Genomic DNA, 22212 nt, shown 5'->3' with positions numbered 1-22212 from the left:
CAATTAAGACACCTGGGGCCAATTAAGAACTTTCCAGAAGGAAGGGAGAATACTAGGTTGATTGGGACACCTGAAGTCAATCAGGGGCTGGCTGAAACTAGTTAAAAGCCTCCCAGTTGGTCAGGTGGGTGTGCATGTCAGGAACTGTGGGAGGAAGTTGTGCTGTTGGAGAGACTGAGTAGTACACACCATATCAGGCACAAAAAAGGAGGCCCTGAGGTAAGGGTGAAGTGGAGCTTGAGGAAGTGAGGGCTGCTGTGGGGGAAGTAGCCCAGGGAATTGTACATGTCCTGTTTCTAAAAGGTCAGCTACCGTAGCTGATACTATTAGGGTCCCTGGGCTGGAGCCCGGAGTAGAGGGTAGGCCTGGGCTCCCACCCCTTTGCCCCCTGATTAATCACTGAGACTGGGAGACAACAGAGACTGTGCAAGGAAGGATAGCTTCTCCTCACCTCCCTCGCTTATGATGAAAATGGCTCAGTAGACTGTGACCCTTGTCTCTAGAGAGAGAAGGGTTACGTAGAGGATCACAGTGAGCCTCTGAAGTTAGTGAAATCTGCCAGGAAACGCGGGACCCACAGAGGCAAGGACAGAGCTTTGTCACAAACCTCAGATCACTGCTCCACTTAACACATAGCACTTAGATATGTTTATAGTGAAACAAGTGAAAGTTTCCTTAAAGTACAGATATTCAAGTAATGGCAAGTAAAAATATTGTAAACAAATAATTACATATAAAATCATAAGATGCATTCTAGAACCTAGACTTATTTAACTTGATGCTTTCATATTTTAGTAGAGCAATGCTCACCCAAAGTCCCTCCAACGTTTGACAGCCAGGCAGTGACCCTCCATTCATAAGACAGATTCATAGATACTAAGGTCAGAAGGGACCATTATGATCATCTAGTCTGACCTGCACAACACAAGCCACAGAATCTCACCCACCCACTCCTGCGAAAAACCTCTCACCTATGTCTAAGCTATTGAAGTCCTCAAATTGCGGTTTAAAGACTTCAAGGAGCAGAGAATCCTCCAGCAAGTGACCCGTGCCCCATGCTACAGAGGAAGGCGAAAAACCTCCAGGGCTTCTTCCAATCTGCCCTGGAGGAAAATTCCTTCCCTACCCCAAATATGGCGATCAGCTAAACCCTGAACATATGGGCAAGATTCACCACCCAGATACCCAGGAAAGAATTTTCTGTAGCAACTCCGATCCCATCCCATCACAGGCCATTGGGCCTATTTACCATGAATATTTAAAGATCAATTAATTACCAAAATTATGTTATCCCATCATATCATCTCCTCCATAAACTTATCGAGTTTAATCTTAAAGCCAGATAGGTCTTTTGCCCCCACTGCTTCCCTTGGAAGGCCTCCTCAGTGAAGGAGCTGGGCGGGGGGGGACGTGAGCCCCCAGATATACCCCAAAAATCCATTGTCTTTAAACAGGACCCCAGATATACCCCAACGATCCATCGTTTTTACTCTAAAGGCAGGATCCCCTCCTGCTATTCATTTCTTCCTGTAAATGTCCTCTTTTGAAGATTTCACAAACACTTTATTAGTATTTGGCTCACTGTGCAAACAGGCATCTGCTGAGTCAGACAATGCCCGATGCCCCCATGATCAGACAGAGCAATAAACTTCTATTACCTCCTGCTTGAAAGGAACCTGTCCAAGATACGTCACCTTCTGGTTACTTGCCTTAAGGATATAATTTTCAGTATAAACATGTAACTTCTTAAATATTATATGTACATGTATTTTTGCAGTAATTATGATGGGATACTGGCTCTAGGTAGCGACCTCATCCTTTAGTGAATTATTATGCATACATCCAGTCCAAGGAATTCCTGTAAAATGCTATGCACCTCTGTGCTCTCTGCCAGTTGGCACAAAGAGGTTCGTGAGTCACAGCTGTCTTGAAAATGTAACATTTTAAAAAATATTGCTCATGTAACAAAGCCAGTACAGTATAATGTAAGATAGGTGAGGGGTTACCTTTTTGTTATATATTTTGAAAATACCTGGGAGAACAAGTTGATAGCAGGTTTTTAGCTTGGATATTCAATGTCTTATATTTCTCCTGGCTCTTAAATTAAAAATCCTGAATAACCTGGAAGAGGTACTAGGATTTTATTCCCCCTCCTCTTCTTCCTTGGAATGTGCTCTCGTAATGTTCTAGCACGAAATAGTACCAGATAACATTCGGTGACTTTTCTGAATGAAGATCTGAAATCTCTGGTAACTAACTGCTCTGGAGCCAAACCCTGATAGTCTCACTAAAACAAAACTTCTATTGACATCTGTGGGTGCTTGCTATGAGATATTGTTGATTCAGTGGGACTGGGATCAAAAGAACAACTTATTCCTGCACTTTTCATTCAGACCACTACCACTAACGTCCTGGGGAGATAGGCCTTGTCTGCTCCATTGGGGCTAATCCTGAATGCAGTTGGCACAGCTGCAGTGGTGCTGACCCCGAAGGTAAACAAGGACATCTTGATAAATGCAATCCCTGGCTTGCTGTTGTCTACACTTTAGACGTAAGCACTGGTGCAACTACATCACTTGCACCAAAGCTCTGATTCAGCATATGGACAAGGCCATAGACACACAAGGAGAGCAATGTGACCTGAGAACTCTTGGCTCCAGAAACAGAGTATAAAAAGAGCCCTTCTGAGTAGTACAAGGAGGAGAATAGAAAATGTGGGGGCAGGGGGGAATAGTTTTTAATTCAGACAGGTATTATTCTCTCCCTCATCCCTCCAAAATCAAATACATATTTGTGTAGCTATAACGCACAGAAGAATAGCCAAGTGCATTCTTCTGGCATGGGAGAAACGTGTTCTATAACTATCAGTTTATCCATCAAATTCTGCAGACCTATAAATGAATGAGGAAAACATATACATTATTAAGGAACTCTACATACTGATTTACAATCTCCTTTCTAACCCCCACACTCCTTATGTCTGTGGGGGGGTGGAGAAATGCAGAAAACGAGTATGAGCTAAACAAAATGTAAAATAAATCCTCTCCCCCTTTTTTCAAATGAATTATAAATGGATTCTTGTTCCTTGGCAAACTGTGAACAATTGCTTAAGATTTTGAGATCGTGCAGCATCGCAGACCCCGGTGATATTAGTATGATCATCAGCTGTGTGTCTGACTGAACTTGCTGGATTATTGTTGGTTGCAAATACAAGGGAAATAGTCTTGTCTTACATTCTTTATTGTTTGATTTTATTTTCTCTCCATGTTGACCTAAGCACTTTTCCTTGTAGATATTTGTGAAATTTTGACTACTGTTTGAGCAGGAATGTTCTAACAGTAATATAAAAGACATTTTTACTGAGTCAAAATGGAAGGCAGAATTTGGCAAATTGATATTTGGCTCATGGTATGGTATGAGCAATTAATATTTTCCAGCTAAATATGCAAAAAGTACCTACACAGGAATAAGAATCTGATAATAGAGGGCTCTTTAACCTAGCAGACAGAGGCATAACAAGATCCAGGGGCTGCAAGCTAAAGTTAGACAAATTCAAAGTGGAAATTAGGTGCAATTTAAAAAAAATAATAAGAATAGTTAATTGTTCTTTAAATCAAGAACAGGGGGCCTGTTTCTCAGTTACACTTAGGCCCATTTACACTTGTACTATGGAGTGCAGCAGCATGGAAAGGCCTTTAAGTGACCATAAGGGTCTGTCTGGAGTCCAGGCTCTGGGGTTCTCCCCCATTGCAGGGTACCAGAGTTCAGGCTCCAGCCTGAGCCCAAAGGGCTACACTGCAATTTTACAGCCCCACAGCCCGAGCCAGCTGACATGGGCCAGTTGCAGGTGTTTAACTGCAGTATAGGCATACCGTAAATATAACAAAAGTTTTGCCTGATTGAGGCATGCAAGGCAGGACCTATCGTACTTTCAAACAGAGTAACATGCCTTCAGAACAATTTTGTTGCCAAAAAGCCTCTTGATATGTTATAATTTACCTAATCACAGATTTGTGTAACTCTAAAGAGATGCAGCCAGCTAACGTTGTACAATCCAAGTATTAAACATACATATTCCTAACTAAATTTAGAAAACTTAGTGCATAAATACCTGCCGTCCATGGGCAAAAATAGCTTGAGGAGTGTTTAACTAAAATGCCTTGCATAGTCTTGTTTCCTTTAATACTGCTTTTAAAAAAGCATAGCCATTACTACATTACATTAAGTATTGACTTTCTCAGACCTGTATCGTCCTTTTCTTTTTAAGAAACGTGCCCCAATATGTAATAAACAATTTTTACAAGATGGTATTTGAAAAGTAACAAATAGCACTACCAGATCTGTTCTAGATGCTTCTTGTTTTGCAATTCATTTTTAACCCTTTTATGGTGTTGTAACTTACTGTACAGTGAAAAGAAAAGGAGGACTTGTGGCACCTTAGAGACTAACAAATTTATTTGAGCATAAGCTTTCATGAGCTACAGCTCACTTCATCGGATGCATTCTGTGGAAAATACAGTGGGGAGATTTATATACCCAGAGAACATGAAACAATGGGTGTTACCATACACACTGTAATGAGAGTGATCAGGTAAGGTGAGCTATTACCAGCTGGAAGGCGGGGGGGGGGGGTGAAGGAAACCTTTCGTAGTGATAATCAAGGTGGGCCAATTACTGTACAGTGACATTTTAATACTATGTTGCAACTTGCTTTCCTTGGGTCTGGGATCAGTGGAGGAATGGGAAAACATCTATATTAATTAAACATATTTTTATCTTTTTGACTAGTTGCTTTCCTATTAAGTCCCATTGTCAGATGTCTTGACACAGTCCAGTGGCCAAAAACTCTTGACCTGCTTGATCAGCTCTTTCGACACACCCTTTGATTTCTGAGCGTAAACTCTTTTACTCACACTGGCTTCTCATTTCATTTCATTGCACATCATGGAAAACAAGGATGCTAAATTAGTGTTCTTGCATTCATTAACTTATTTTTCTGCTCTCCAGAGATTATTTCCTGGTTTGCCCTCTTTGGCTTGATATTGTACCTTGCTTCATCCTGGCCTTTGTTTTCCAAGAGCACTTTATAAAGAGGGTACTATATAATTTCAGAAGTCAAATTCAAGCACCTTGGTAAGTCCTCCTTTGCTTTACTTATTTTTAAATCTTAGTTGAAACAAAAGCACATATAATTGAAATAAGATTTACACAGATTGCCAGCATGCTTTTCAAATAATGAATAACTGTTATAAACTGTTAGGTGGACTACAGAGATACTTTTCTGCATCAGAAAAGTAACAGGATAGCTAAATATAAATAAATGTACTTGGAGTAAAGTGAGATCTGTTGTTTTCATTTAACCAGCTGTCTTGTGTTAGTTAGCAAAGTGGCTCATGTTGTGATCATTGCAGTGATGGGGAGATTACATTAGTTTTGAAAATGTTTACTTGTCACCTGGGACACTATCTTTGAGTTCAATAGTGACTGTGGATAAATGCATTAAAATAAGTAAACAAACTTCCATTGGTCTAGATAAACATGCCTTTCTAAGATATTGTAATAGGGCTTCTGACTTTTGCACTGTCTCTTCCAGTTCACTTGGGTTGTTTGGAGACACCCGATTTCACAGAAGCCTCAGATCCTCTTTTTTGGTAGCTGCTGCTGGTTTTTATATTCCTACTAAAAATAGCAGCTGACAGCAAAGCTAAATTGAACCTCTGGGAGACAGAGAGAGAGAGAGGGTTATGCATATTCATATTCATATCACTTACCATTCCTAGTGAACCAGCTGCTTGTTTATCTAGACACAGAAGGAAGTTAAAGGGTCACTGTTCAGCTGCTTAAGTTACGGCAGCCTTTCTCCTAAAAGAAGCAGTGTCAACTGGTAAGCTTCTACTTTCTCTTTTTAATACCACTCTTAAATTTGGAGTACAGTAGCTTCTTCTTTTATTTCATCAGTAATGACATGCTTTATGGTGGTAATGATAAACTGTGGGACTGAGTGTGTCTGTAATATAGGAACCCACAAACATTTTGAGCACAGTAACCAAGCAGACCAACACTAGGTATTATTTTGCTGCATATTTTTAAAAACATAAAAGTAAGAACAACAATCTGCGGGACTGATAAGTTTCTGTTGAATAATTATTTATTCCCTTCAAAGAAGATAAAGTTTTGCTTCACAGCAAAGTGTTTTCGTTGCTGTTGCTTCTTCACAATGCATAATCTTGTTTTGTTCGCCTGGCCTGTTCTTGCACTGGAATGTGTTCAGTGGCATGATCATGCCATAAGTGCTCTATTTAGAGTCTGCTGTAGCTCATGCTCAGTGTCAGTCTTCTGAAGCTTGAGCCACACAGCAGGACTTCCTAAGGTACAATGGTGACCTTCGGCTCATCTATTCTTTGCACGTCCAACCAAGCATATTCATCTAAATGTGTGTGCCTTAAAGATGCGTTGCTATTTTTTTCAATCATTACCTCTACTGTAAATATGTTGTTACTGTTTGTTTACTTTAAGGACAGAATGTGATGGATGATAGTCCTTAAAACAGCTTTTTAAACTTGCATTTGTTCCTGATAATCACAGGGGAAATGTGAAAATAGATTTCATTTTTAAATGGCATTTGTCTTCATTGACACCACTCCCTTTATGTGTGAAACTGGAAAGCCCTTGTTTACCTTGATTCTACAGCCTAGTTCATGGGCGCTGGATTCAGTGATGATGACATAGCAGAAGTCTCTGATCTGGGACTCCATGATGGTGGGCAGCTTATCGTCCCATGTAAGAGATTTTTCCCCCAAATGGCCTAAAATACAAGAATAAGACTGATGCATGTTCGATGCATTTCATCTGTATTTCATCTTTATTAAGGTCTGACCTTCCAAGGTGCTTGTGCTCTCAATTTCCACTAAAGTCAATAGGAGCTGGGGGTTCTCAACACCTCATAGGAAGTACTCAGCATCTTAATCTTTATTTAGTATTGTCTGCATAAAAGGCTGGGGATTTCGAAGGTCCCTAAGGAGTTAAGTTAGTAACTCCCATTGAACCAAACTTTCAAGGCCCTTTGAAAATTCCAGGCTGAATGATTAGCTCTTAGCTGAAAAGTTCACACCTTTTAAACCCCTGGCCGAGCATTGCTTATCACTTGGCACTAGTTGAATATGTCTCCATGATGCAAGTTATAATTTATTGTTATATAGGGTAAATCTACACAACAAAGAGAGGCGTGACTGCATCACATGTAGACATGTAGCTAGCTCAGACAACAATGGGTATGTCTACCCTGGAGTTGGAGGTGTAATTTCCAGATCCAGTACACCCAGCTGTACTAGTTGTGATCAAGCTAATACATTAAAAAAAAATGTGAGGACCGCTCCAAGTGTATATCTAGGGTTTCAGGTGGGATTGTACTCAGGCTAGTCCATTCCACCACCCATGCAGCTGTGGCTACATACTTATTTTTAGATTGCTAGCTCAATCAAAGCTAGCATGGGTATTTCTCCTGGAGATGGAATTCCACCTCCTGGATTGCACTGTAGAGAGAGTCAGTAGGATGATAACCGTAGCGTTGGGGTGTCCAGCATTTAGAGATGAGGGGGAATCATTCACACCTGGTCAAAGATGAAAACTGGCCCACCCCAAACTGAAATGTCCTGGAACAAATTAGGCCAGGCACAGCAAGAAGGGTAAAGACAGTGAGGGAATGCGTATTTAGCCCTTGATACACCTAATATAAAATATTACATAGAATCATAGAATCATAGAATATCAGGGTTGGAAGGGACCCCTGAAGGTCATCTAGTCCAACCCCCTGCTCGAAGCAGGACCAATTCCCAGTTAAATCATCCCAGCCAGGGCTATGTCAAGCCTGACCTTAAAAACTTCCAAGGAAGGAGATTCCACCACCTCCCTAGGCAACGCATTCCAGTGTTTCACCACCCTCTTAGTGAAAAAGTTTTTCCTAATATCCAATCTAAACCTCCCCCACTGCAACTTGAGACCATTACTCCTCGTTCTGTCATCTGCTACCATTGAGAACAGTCTAGAGCCATCCTCTTTGGAACCCCCTTTCAGGTAGTTGAAAGCAGCTATCAAATCCCCCCTCATTCTTCTCTTCTGCAGGCTAAACAATCCCAGCTCCCTCAGCCTTTCCTCATAAGTCATGTGTTCCAGGCCCCTAATCATTTTTGTTGCCCTCCACTGGACTCTTTCCAACTTGTCCACATCCTTCTTGTAGTGTGGGGCCCAAAACTGGACACAGTACTCCAGATGAGGCCTCACCAATGACGAATAGAGGGGGACAATCACGTCCCTCGATCTGCTCGCTATGCCCCTACTTATACATCCCAAAATGCCATTGGCCTTCTTGGCAACAAGGGCACACTGCTGACTCATATCCAGCTTCTCGTCCACTGTCACCCCTAGGTCCTTTTCCACAGAACTGCTGCCTAGCCATTCGGTCCCTAGTCTGTAGCGGTGCATTGGATTCTTCCGTCCTAAGTGCAGGACCCTGCACTTATCCTTATTGAACCTCATCAGATTTCTTTTGGCCCAATCCTCCAATTTGTCTAGATCCATAAAAGCTACAGTAAAAGAACATTAAGTTTGCAAAGTCAAGCATTCAAATGTTAGGAGGTGCCAGAATTAAGGTTGCCTGTGCAACCTCAATTTGATGTTCTTGTGCATATACATTATGAGGCTTTTTTTTTAAACAACTAACAAAATCATCCAAAGCTCAGGACTTGGTGGTGATGGGGGATTTCAACTGCCCAGACATCTGTTGGGAAAATAACACAACAGGGCACAGATTATCCAACAAGTTCTTGGAATATATTGGAGACAATTTTTTGTTTCAGAAGGTGGAGAAAACTACTAGGGGGGCTGTTCTAGATTTGACAAATAGGGAAGAACTGGTTGAGAATGTGAAAGTGGAAGGCAACTTGGGTGAAAGTGATCATAAAATGGTAGAGTTCACGATTCTAAGGAGGGAGAACAGCACAATAAAAACAATGGATTTCAAGAAGGCAGACTTCAGCAAACTCAGGGAGTTGGTAGATAAAATCCCATGGGAAGCAAGTCTAAGGGGAAAAACAATTGAAGACAGTTGGGAGTTTTTCAAAGAGACATTATTAAGGGCACAAGAGTAAACTATCCCACTGTGTTGGAAAGATAGGAAGTATGGCAAGAGACCACCCTGGCTTAACCAGGAGATTATCAGTGATCTAAAACTCAAAAAAAGAGTCCTACAAAAAGTAGAAACTCAGTCAAATTACAAAGGATGAATATAAACAAATATGTAGGGACAAAATTAGAAAAGTCAAGGCACAAAATGAAATCAAACTAGCTAGGAACATAAAAGGAAACAAGAAAACATTCTACAAATACATTAGAAGCAAGAGGAAGACCAAGGACAGAGTAGGCCCATTACTCAATCATGGGGGGGGGGGGGGGGAACAATAACAGAAAATGTGGAAATGGCAGAGGTGCTTAATGACTTCTTTGCTTCGGTTTTCACCAAGAAGGTTGGTGACGAGTGGATGTCTAACATAGTGAATGCCAGTGAAAATCTGATAAGATCAGAGTCTAAAATAGGGAAAGAACAAATCAAAAATTACTTAGACAAGTTAGACATCTTCAAATCACCACGGCCTGATAAAATGCATGCTAGACTACTCAAGGAGCTGACTGATGAGATATCTGAGCCATTAGCAATTATCTTTGAAAACTCATGGAAGATGGGAGACCTTCCAGAAGACTGGAAAAGGGCAAATATAGTGCCCAACTATAAAAAGGGAAATAAGGACAACCCAGGAAATTACAGATCAGTCAGCTTAACTTCTATACCCGGAAAGATAATGGAGCAAATAATAAAGCAATCAATTTGCAAACACCAAGAAGATAATAAGGTGAAAAATAACAGTCAGCATGGAATTGTCAAGAATAAATCGTGTCAAACCAAACTGATAGCTTTTTTTGACAGGGTAACAAGCCTTGTGGATGGGGGGAAGCAGTAAATATGGTTTATCTTGACTTTAGTAAGGCTTTTGATACTGTCTCGCGTAACCTTCTCATAAACAAACTACAGGTTTCAGAGTAGCAGCCGTGTTAGTCTGTATCTGCAAAAAGAACAGGAGTACTTGTGGCAACTTAGAGACGAACAAATTTATTAGAGAATAAGCTTTCGTGGGCTACAGCCCACTTCATCGGATGCTTAGAATGGAACATAAAGTAAGAAGATCTATCTATCTATCTATATCTATATCTATATACGTACAAATAAGTTGGAAGTAGCCATACAAATTGTGAGAAGTTAATTAGTTAAGATGAGCTATTATCAGCAGGAGAAAAAAACTTTTGTAGTGATAATCAAGATGGCCCATTTAGACAGTTGACAAGAAGGTGTGAGGATACTTAACATGGGGAAATAGATTCAATATGTGTAATGACCCAGCCACTCCCAGTCTGTATTCAAACCCAAGTTAATGGTATCTAGTTTGCATATTAATTCAAGCTCAGCAGTTTCTCGTTGGAGTCTATTTTTGAAGCTTTTCTGTTGCAAAATTGCCACCCTTAAATCTTTTACTGAGTGGCCAGAGAGGTTGAAGTGTTCTCCTACCGGTTTTTGAATGCTATCATTCCTGATGTCAGATTTGTATCCATTTATTCTTTTGCATAGAGACTGTCCGGTTTGGCCAATGTACATGGCAGAGGATAATTGTTGGCACATGATGGCATATACCACACTGGTAGATCTGCAGGTGAACGAGCCCCTGATGGCGTAGCTAATGTGACTAGGTCCTATGATGGTGTCACTTAAATAAATATATGGACAGAGTTGGCACTGGGCTTTGTTGCAAGGATAGATTCCTGGGTTAGTGTTTTTGTTGTGTGATGTGTGGTTGTTGGAGAGTATTTGCTTCAGGTTGGGGGACTATCTGTAAGCAAGGACTGGCCTGTCTCCCAAGATCTGGGAGAGTGAGGGATCATTTTTCAGGATAGGTTGTAAATCTTTGATGATGCTCTGGAGAGGTTTTAGTTGGGGGCTGAAGGTGGTGGCTAGTGGCATTCTGCTATTTTCTTTGTTGGGCCTGTCCTGTAGTAGGTGACTTCTGGATACTCTTCTGGCTCTGTCAATCTGTTTTTTCACTTCAGCAGGTGGGTATTGTAGTTTTAAGAATGCTTGATAGAGATCTTGTAGGTGTTTGTCTCTGTCTGAGGGATTGGAGCAAAAGTGGTTGTATCGTAGAGCTTGGCTGTAGACACTGGATCGTGTGGTGTGTCCTGGATGGAAGCTGGAGGCATGTAGGTAAGTATAGTGGTCAGTAGATTTCTGGTATAGGGTGGTGGTTATGTGACCATCGCTTATTAGCACAGTAGTGTCCAGGAAATGGACCGCTTGTGTGGATTGGTCCAGGCTGAGGTTGATGGTGAGATGCAAATTGTTGAAATCATGGTGGAGTTCCTCAAGGGCTTCTTTTCCATGGGGCTCGTTCACCTGCACATCTACCAATGTGATATATGCCATCATGTGCCAGCAATGATCCTCTGCCATATACATTGGCCAAACCGGACAGTCTCTATGCAAAAGAATAAATGGACACAAATCTGACATCAGGAATCATAACATTCAAAAACCGGTAGGAGAACACTTCAACCTCTCTGGCCACTCAGTAAAAGATTTAAGGGTGGCAATTTTATTTTAACACAGGCCAAACAATTGTTTGTTTTTTGTTTTCTTAATTTCATTCTCAGAAACAATTGTACTTTTTAGCTGAAACTTTCCAGAAATCAGAGTGAGTCAGGCACCCGACATGGAAAATTTTAGCCCAAATGGTTGAAGTTTGACAAAATTATAAGCAACTGAAGATAGGATCTTATAACAGAAAGTGTTTAGGCATCTTCAGTATAGGCAAAGCAACCCTCTCCACCTATATTTGTCAACTTACAAGTCAATAGACATTGACAGTCTTGAGCAGCATAACACGTATATGTGTAATTAAATCTTGGTGGGAGCACTTTCAAAAAAGCCAGGTGCTCTGCATTTTCTGATAGCAATCAAAAGCTCTGGTCATTTTATCAGATTATGCTGTGCAAAACTAGTAAATATATTATTGAAGTGGCACTGTGTTGCTGATGGAAGAGAGACAGAATCTGAAATTTCACAGTGTTGTAATTGTTGGAGTCCTACCAATAAGGTAGATTTTGTTTTTTAATCAAAATTAGCCAACCAATAAGGCCCTATCAATCAGTACTGATCATGATGGTGGAGTCTGTTAATCACACAGTTAATCCCATATGTGATAGGCATTAAAAAACTGTCTCTTTCTCATTACACATTTTCAGGTAATGTCAGGCTCCTGCATCATATGCTGTAATAAAAAAAACTCATCCAAGAATGGAGTACATGAAACGGACACAGCGGCTGAAAATGTGCAAGAAAAAATGAAGATGAAACAACAAATTACTTTGCTTAATGGCGTTTCTTTAATAGTAGGGAACATGATTGGTTCTGGGATATTTGTGTCACCCAAAGGTGTTTTGATGTATAGTGCCTCCTATGGACTCTCACTATTCATTTGGGCCCTTGGTGGGATCTTTTCGTTGTTTGGAGCTTTGTGTTATGCTGAACTTGGAACATCCATTGTTAAATCAGGAGCTAGCTATGCCTATATACTGGAAGCTTTTGGTGGATTCACAGCCTTTATCAGACTGTGGTCTTCCTTGCTAATTATTGAACCAACAACTCAGGCTGTAATAGCAATTACATTTGCTAATTATATTGTTCAACCAATTTTTCCATCCTGTGAGCCGCCATATGAAGCAGTCAGGTTAATTGCAGCTGGTTGCATCTGTAAGTAAAGTTATGATTGGTAGAAATGAATTAATTTAATGCATGTACTCATAAAAGCCTTGTCAGATTACCCTCCCCCTTAATTTTCTGTGAAAATAACAATTTTTTACCTACGACAAATTCATAAGAATGTATTCTCTCTCTTCCAGATTGCATTTTTGTCGGATGAGGGAGTGGTAGTGGGAGTTGGAGGGTGGGGAGGGACGGTTTCCAACATTTTGACTGAGAGACACTATCATTGGTGATAGAAAAGAAAACATTTTGCTATGGATCAAGAGCCTAACCCAAAGCCTGCATTGAAGTCCATGGTAAAATTCCCTTTGGCTTCAATGGGCTTTTAAATGTTCACATATCCTCAGATAAATCAGTAACTGCTTGTGAGTGAAAACTGGTGAAACACTGACATTCCTTCCTTAACCCCTATCAACCAACCAAAGAAATAATAAAATGTTAAAAAAAGAAAAAATCAAAACCAAAAGCTCTACCTCAAGCAGAGTTTTGACCCCCAAAAGGTAGAAGTGCCAGACACTCCATGAAGTCCACTAGGGCCTTTGCTGTTGCTATGGATTTTACGTGGAAGCCTGGAAGGTAAATGTAAGTACATAGGGCTGGAAGGGACCAGCATTGAGTCCTGTCCTCTGCTATCCAGGTGCTCAGATACTACAGTGGTGGATGGCGGTATAAAACCTATTGACCCACATATACAGAACTGTGTATAATCTATGTGCTGTTCTTGGTATATGCAACAGCATGATTAATTGTCCATGAGGCAAGATATAGCATTCCCTAAAAGACACCTGACACAACTAGTGTATCCTGAGTAGTGAGTATAACAGAGTAGTGTATACTGTGAATTCTGAGAAAATGTCTCCTCTGTAATTAATCCTGTTTATACTTCTAACACTCCCCACTGAGGCAGACAGGAAGTTAACTTCTGAAAAACAGAGACCATGATTTAAACTGCCGTCCTCATCATTCTGCAGTATTCTAAACATCTAATGTATTAAAAAGTAGATCAATTCTAATATATTTTAGTAGCTTAACTGTGATTTAGATCATCTCCCTACTTGCATATACATGGAAACTATTTCTCTCTCCCCAGCTGACCTGGTATTGTTCCATAAACTACTAGACTTCGGAGGGAATGGTGTTTAATTACAGCAGTTTCTTGAAGCATTCATTTTGGAGTCTGTCTGAGTGATTTTTGCTGTGTTCCTCATGTGGATCAGTTGCTTTGTTTTGTAACACCATTAGTTACAGTGTGCTGCTATCTCACACTCTACATGGGTTTTAAATAAAATATAAGATCCTGAAAGTGAAAGGATACATCAACAATCCAAAATCAAATATTTTTCAGTGGTAAAATAATTTCAAGTCGGGGGGGGGGGGGAGACTCTTTAGTCACTTGAGCTAACTCAAAAAGCTACAATTTTTCACCTAGAGCAGCCTCCTTTTTCCTTTTTGGGCAATTACGTTCATAGGAATCTACAGCTCTGCCTCTCAGTGCTAGAGGGTATTAAAAGAATGAGAAGGCTCTAATTGCTTTCTCTGCTGAAACAAAGGGAGATGGTAAAGGAATAAAATTTATTTTCTAGATCTTTCCCAAAACAGTTGTATTAGAGTCGGTGGCTTTCACAGTATTTAATCTGTCCATATGCAAATACAGGACCCTGGAATTTAAATTATGTCCCAGATACTAAGGCCCTGTTGCAATGCCCATTGAAGCCAATGGGAGTTCATCCATTCACTTCATCCAACATTGGATCAGTTCGAAATGAGGAATTCATTTTTTAAAATAGCAAAACTTTGGGGGTTCAGTTCCTTACTCTGAAAATTTTCATACCCTGATCAAGTAGAGTTCCTGATTCCACTCATTTACAGACATAAAAAGGGAGAACATAATGTGTGAAAGCATTATATTTGGATCTAAAATATGGGACAGTTGAGAGGGATGTTTGGTTTGGCAGTTGAAATATATAATTTGACGCTTGGCATTGTCATGGTCTTAGCTACAAACTCTGACAAAGCAAATGTTCTCTTCTAGGAATAAGGAATAGTGTAAGTTACCAGTGCCTAGATGGTGATTTTAGATTATAGAGAATGGAATCTTATTTTAATGTGCACACCACATTTGTTAATAGAGTGGGCTTTATAGAAATCACTCAGATAGCAGGTACATTTCAAATGAGACCCTACTCTGATATTAAAAAGGTGTTTGTCTTAGAACAATTCACTGTAAAATCTAATATTTTTTAGACCAAGAGCCTGTTACCACTGCAAAAAGAAAAGGAGTACTTGTGGCACCTTAGAGACTAACCAATTTATTTGAGCATGAGCTTTCGTGAGCTACAGCTCACTTCATCGGATGCATACCGTGGAAACTGCAGCAGACTTTATATATACACAGAGAATATGAAACAATACCTCCTCCCACCCCACTGTCCTGCTGGTAATAGCTTATCTAAAGTAATCATCAGGTTAGGCCATTTCCAGCACAAATCCAGGTTTTCTCACCCTCCACCCCCCCACACAAATTCACTCTCCTGCTGGTGATAGCCCATCCAAAGTGACAACTCTTTACACAATGTGCATGATAATCAAGTTAGGCCATTTCCTGCACAAATCCAGGTTCTCTCACTCCCTCACCCCCCTCCAAAAACCCACCCCCATACACACACAAACTCACTCTCCTGCTGGTAATAGCTCATCCAAACTGACCACTCTCCAAGTTTAAATCCAAGTTAAACCAGAACATCTGGGGGGGGAGGGGTAGGAAAAAACAAGAGGAAATAGGCTACCTTGCATATATATATATATATACATGTATACATATATATATGTATATATAAAGTCTGCTGCAGTTTCCACGGTATGCATCCAATGAAGTGAGCTGTAGCTCACGAAAGCTCATGCTCAAATAAATTGGTTAGTCTCTTTATGCAAGGTATACCCAAGCAGTCACACACTGTTCCTTGTTCTGAGAAGGAAGTAGGTTACTAAGTTTCTAATAGGACTTGTCAGCTAATAGCTTCTAAATGATCTTTGGATATTGCTACAGCAGGTTACTCCTTCCTGAGATCCAGTCTGAAGTTCTAAGGACCAAATGCTTTGCTGACTTGCAACTTCAGACACTCCCCACACAGTCCATGTGGTTGCACAAGTCAGTGTAGAATCTGACCCCAAAGGAGAAGCATTTCCATGTTGTAGTTTCTTTTTTCCTTCCCTCTGTAAACGTAAGGTGAGCATTAGGAAAAGCATCCTAACAGTGCGATCTGTTATATTATGAAAATCTCTCTCAAAGAAAGTGAGGGCAGTCCCATTGTTCATCTAATTTTAAATGTCTCAAGCAAAGAATTGGAGAACATACTGAAGTGGAAAATTCTGCATTGACAAGCACCGACTGGATGAGTTAAATGGATGACCTAATAGGTAACTGCACATCCACCCACCCACCTCACAAATATTGTGTCTCTGATCTCTGCCTCCTTCCTAGATCATTGTCCCAGATGGTAGGTTGGCCATAGTGCTGAGGTCAAGCTGGAGGGTCGGAGGAAAGATTGTCAGGGCTGAATAAGGCAGGACAAGGGGACGTTTCCCAAAAAGGAGTGTGCACATTCGTTCTCCATCTGAAATTCCTAGGCACTGGCAAGCAGAGCTGACAGGAGGACTGTTCCATTTCCTGGCAACATTTGAGATTTCAAATTTTGTTTTTGTTCTGCATTGGAATGAAAACAAAACCTTCTGAATGTTTTCACAAAAACCACTGGAGTACACGTGTAGGCTGGTGGTTAAGGCCCTGTTCTGGGAGACCAAACTCACTGTTTAGAGTTTTTCATCCCAGATCACTCCAAACAGGTAGAGTAAAGACTTAAACCCCCTTCTTTCCGCTTCAAGGCTAATACCCTAGCCAACAGGATACCGAGTCTCTCTCTTTGCTCAGCCTCAACCTGGACCAGGAATGTTTTGGCTTTGACAAAACAGCATATTGTGGGGTGAAAATGTTCCAACCAGCCCTACTGGCTAGCAACAAAGAAATACAAGTGAGGGCCCAAAAGAAGAAAATTGGACTTGTGATTAAGGATGAGTTAAATGGATGACCTAATAGATGAGTGGAATGTGGAATGTGGATTCAAATCCACTCAGGGAATGTGGATTCAAATCCCAACTCTGCTACAGGCTTTCTTGTATGACCATGGAACAGCAACATAATTTCAGTTCTCCTTGTGCAAAATGTAGTTTCCTTTCTTGCATTCTTTGTCTATTTAGACTGCAAAGTCTTTGAGGCAGGGACTGTCTCAGAGCCAATCACAATGGAGCCTTAATCTCCATTGTGGACTTTAGGCACTACTGTAATCCAAATAAATAATATTAAGAATCCTGCCTGCCTTATGTGAGTAGCCCCACTGAAATCAATGAGATTACTCAAATATAATAAACACTGGTTGGTCCTAAAATCAAAACCCAGTGCTTTCCACTGATTTCAATGCAGAATGTCTTCCTTCCTCTCCTAATTTCTCTTTCTTCCAGCCTATTACCAGAAAATGGCAGCCTCCATGCAGTAAGTTTTACTTCATTTTAAAATATAAAAAATAAAAACTGACAAAAATTAACGAGAGAGTCAATTTCTATTGCTTTCAGTAAAAGTCTAGATAATTCTGAAGTATTGACAGAGTTTTTCTTTACTGGTAACTTTCATTTTCTTGAAAGATGTATTATTTAAGAAAGCACCTATCTCATTTGTATTCCTTTTCTCAATAGGCACCTTAACATTTATTAACTGTGTCAATGTGAAGTGGGGAACCAGAGTACAAGATCTGTTCACATATGCAAAAGTTATGGCCCTTATCATGATCATCTCAGTGGGTCTTTACAAAATTAGTAAAGGTAAGAATATAGTTCATTTTACAGACTTTTTTTAAAAAACTGAACAGTATCTGAGAGTCAAAATACAGAAGTATCAGAATCCACAGCACTTTAATATAAAATGTTATGCACTGGGAAATAGCTGTTAACGTCCTGAAAAAGAGGTGACAGCTATATTGCTTTGTAGGACGCTTTAAGCTCCATCTACACTGCAATAAAAGACCCTCGGCACACCTGGACACTGGTCTGCAGGGCTATAAAATGTCAGTGTAGACATTTGCGCCACCCAAATGTAAACCCAGGGTTCAAACTCAAGTTCAAGGCTAGCCCCCTTCCTTCTACTCACAAATCACACTAACCCAGGGCTTGGACCCAGTGTCTCAATAGTTCGCAATATGGGGCCAAATATTTTCATGAGAACAGGACATGTTTTCAGTGCCCGCAAATCTGAACCCTAGTCTTCATACAACCTTGAAACCACACCTTAGCCTAAACTGCCTTAGTCTACCCTTGTCCATTTTTAGCTGTAGAGGATGAATAGGGATTACAACATGGTTATACTCTAATAAATTAGGTTTCAGAGTAACAGCCGTGTTAGTCTGTATTCGCAAAAAGAAAAGGGTACTTGTGGCACCTTAGAGACTAACCAATTTATTTGAGCATAAGCTTTCGTGAGCTACAGCTCACTTCATCGGATGCATACACACACACAAACCTACTCTCTTGCTAGCGAGTGGGTTTGTGTGTGTGGGGGGGGAGAAAACCTGGATTTGTGCTGGAAATGGCCCAACTTAATTATCATACACATTGTAAGGAGAGTGATCACTTTAGATAAGCTATTACCAGCAGGAGAGTGGGGTGGGGGGAGGTATTTTTTCATGCTTTGTGTGTATAAAAGGATCTTCTACACTTTCCACAGTATGCATCCAATGAAGTGAGCTGTAGCTCATGAAAGTTTATGCTCAAATAAATTGGTTAGTCTTTAAGGTGCCACAAGTACTTCTTTTCTTTTAACTAAATGCTGTTTGCAGAATCTTTACTGCTAGTGATGATGTGTGAATCAGAAAGAGGACTGCTCAAATTTCAGATCCCAGGTTCATTTTGCAGACTTGCTCTCACACAGATAAAACTCTGCAATGCTAACAAATGTAAAAAAAAATAGTAAAAATTATTTTTGTCAGAAAAGTAAGCAGCCATAAATTTGTCAATATCAGGGCTGTCAAGTGATTAAAAAAATTAATCTAGATTAATTGCACAATTAAAAAACTTAATTGCAATTAATTGTGTGATTAATCCACTGTTAAACAATAATAGAATACCATTTATTTAACTATTTTTGAGTGTTTTCTACATTTTCAAATATATTGATTTCAATTACAACACAGAATACAAAGTGTACAGTTTTCACTTTATATTTATTTTTGATTACAAGTATTTGCCCTGTAAAAAAACCAAACAAATGTATTTTTAAATTCACCTAATACAAGTTCTGTAGTTCAATTGATTTATCATGAAAGTTTAACTTACAAATATAGAATTATGTAAAAAAAAAACTGCATTCAAAAATAAAACAATGTAAAATTTTAGAGCCTGCAAGTCCACTCAGTCCCATTTCTTGTTCAGCCAAATTGCTCAGACAAACAAGTTTGTTTATATTTGTGGGAGTTAATGCTGCCCTCTTCTTGTTTACGACACCTGAAAGTGAGAACAGCCATTCTCATGGCACTGCTGTAGCCAGTGTCGCAAGATATTTACATGCCAGATGCGCTAAAGATTCATATGTCCCTTCATGCTGATGATGGGTTCTGCTCAATAACAATCCAAAGCAGTGCAGACCAACACGTGTTCACTTTCATTATCTGAGTCAGATGCCACCAGCAGAAGGTTGATTTTCTTTTTTGATGGTTTGGGTTCAGTAGTTTCCGCATTGGAAAGTTGTTCTTTTAAGACTTCTGAAAGCATGCTCCACACCTCATCCCACTCAGATTTTGGAAGGCACTTCAGGTTCTTAATCCTTGGATTGAGTGCTGTAGCTATCTTTAGAAATCTTACACTGGTACCTTCTTTGCGTTTTGTCAAATCTCCTGTGAAAATGTTCTTAAAACGAACAACATGTGCTGGGTCATCATCTGAGACTGCTATAACATGAAATATATGGCAGAATGCACGTAAAATAGCAGGGGACATACAGTTCTCCCCCAAGGAGTTCAGTCATAAATTTAATTACCTCATTATATTTTAGCATTATTTTTTTAACAAACGTCATCAGCATGGAAGCATGTCCTCTGGAATGGTGGCCAAAGCATGAAGGGGCATATGAATGTTTAGCATATCTGGCTCTTAAATACCTTGCAGTGCCAGCTACAAAAGTGCTATGTGAACATCTGTTCTCACTTTCAGGTGACACTGTAAATAGGAAGCGGGCAGCATTATCTCCTATAAATGTAAACTTAGCAATTGGCTAAACAAGAAGTAGGACTACGTGGACTTGTAGGCTTTGAAGTTTTACATTGTTTTGTTTTTGAGTGCAGTTATGTAACAAAAATCTACATTTGTAAATTGCACTTTCATGAGAAAGAGATTGCGCTATATTTCTTGTATGAGGTGAATTGAAAAATCCTATTTCTTTTGTTTATCATGTTTGCAGTGCAAATATTTGTAATAAAAATAATATACACTTTGATTTCAATTACAACACAGAATACAATATATATGAAAATGTAGAAAAACATCCAAAATATTTAACAAATTTCAAGTGGTATGCTACTGTTTGACAGTGCAATTCAAACTGTGATTAATTGTGATGAAATTTTTTAATCATAATTAACCTTTTTGAGTTAATTGCATGAGTTAACTGCGATTAATCGACAGCCCTAGTCAATATGTACAAGGAACAATCTTGTGGGATATGTAGGGACCATTTTATGTGGTCACTTTTTTGACCATAATGTAGTTAGGACTGAGGAGTTTCCGTTTAATAGAAGAGAAAATGCTATTGGAGAGAGGCCTATAGTAAAGACAGGGTTTAGGATGGTATTTTATTGTCTGGGAGAACCAGGGTCCAACCAGGGTCCAGGGTCCAACCAGGATTATAAACTCCATTGTGCTCGCCACTGCATTACCACATAATAAAAGACAGCCTCACTCTTGAAGAGCTAGCACTGTAAAAGGCAAGGCAGACTAATAAAAATAGATAGGCAATAAATAAGTAATTCATTGTTCCTGTTCATAAATAAGCTACACTGGCATAAACACCTTTATACTGATATTACTGTGCCCATCCTCAGGGAGCTATACTATTTATACCAGTGTAGGAAAAATAGTATAGCTTTTGTGTGTAAACAGGCCTTAGTAGGTCAGATAATGTGAGTTGTCTTTGACCTGTCAGCTCTGATCAGAAGCAAACTGCTGAACATAGCGATAAGGACAAGGAGTGAGAATGGGGGAGGAGAACATTGCTGATTGTCATTCTCTATTATATTTTCTAATCTGGCTAGGAAAACAGAGATGGAGGGGTGGCAAATGTTTTTGTTGTGAATGAAGACTGCTAAGAGCTTTCAGTGGGAGTCAAGTCATCTGATAAGCCCTAGTCTATGCTATGAACTTATGTCTGTATAACTATGGTCTCTCAAGGGTATGGAAAATCCACACACCGAGCGATGCATTATACCGACCAAACTCCCAGTGTAGACAGCGCTATGTCGATGGAAGGGTGTATCCTGTCGATATAGCTACTGCCTCTCAGGAAGGTGGAGTACCTACACCAACAGGAGACACTCCCATAGGAGTAGGTAGCATCTTCACTAATCATTGCAACTGCTGCAGTGCTGTAAGTGTAGACAAGCCCTAAACTAGTAGGGGATAAGCGCAACCTAATCTGTATTATATTTAAATAGATTCAGGGTATTAAAATGGGGAAGCAATAGGAAGCTGGGGAGAAGGATGAAGGAAACTCAGAGGAATTTTTGATCGGGTTAGGGTGACCAGATGTCCTGATTTTATAGGGACCGTCCCAATTTTTGCGTCTTTTTCTTATATAGGCTCCTATTACCCTCCACTCCCTGTCCTGATTTTTCTCATTTGCTGTCTGGTAACCCTAGATCGGGTCAACACTCTTTCACTCAGCAGTTATTTTACTGAGAACAGTTATGTTTTTCCCTAGCTTCGGTATTCCTGATTGATATAGTCAAATGTGTTTATTTTTTGGACATTATGAATGCTTGTGATTTTGAAACCATGCTGTTTTTAGAAGGTAAGTTTCTCAGCCCTGTCACTCTGTTTTGATACCACTAAAGTCAGAGGTGTCTCTCTTTGTCAGCACAGACCCCCATCTGCAGTCCCTCTCCATGGAGTGTAGATGGATCCTATGATTTAACTCCACCTATCCCAATTCTAACAGTAACTGGGTATGAGATTTTGTTACAAAGGTGAAACACTAGTAGCTGCAAACTTTACGCTGTCGGTCTCCATAGCTTACTGCTTGTGTGTAACCCATGAAT

At 39.9% G+C, this 22212-nt stretch overlaps 1 protein-coding gene across 1 annotated transcript in view; it reads left to right on the top strand.

Moving 5' to 3' along the window:
- Positions 1 to 5828: 5828 nt before the first annotated feature.
- Positions 5829 to 22212, top strand: part of LOC144260330 (Y+L amino acid transporter 2-like) — a 38914-nt gene continuing 22530 nt past the window's right edge. Inside the window, exons 1-3 of the mRNA XM_077808935.1 lie at positions 5829 to 5884; positions 12343 to 12850; positions 17609 to 17734. Coding sequence (XP_077665061.1) covers positions 12346 to 12850; positions 17609 to 17734 — 631 coding nt within the window. The 5' untranslated portion in view covers positions 5829 to 5884; positions 12343 to 12345. The remainder of the gene's footprint in view (positions 5885 to 12342; positions 12851 to 17608; positions 17735 to 22212) is intronic.

The sequence above is a fragment of the Eretmochelys imbricata genome, chromosome 2 (assembly GCF_965152235.1).
Source record: "Eretmochelys imbricata isolate rEreImb1 chromosome 2, rEreImb1.hap1, whole genome shotgun sequence".
Classification (NCBI taxonomy): Eukaryota; Metazoa; Chordata; order Testudines; family Cheloniidae; genus Eretmochelys; species Eretmochelys imbricata.
The sequence above is the reverse complement of the archived record's forward strand: the minus strand, read 5'-3'. Positions and strand labels throughout refer to the sequence as shown.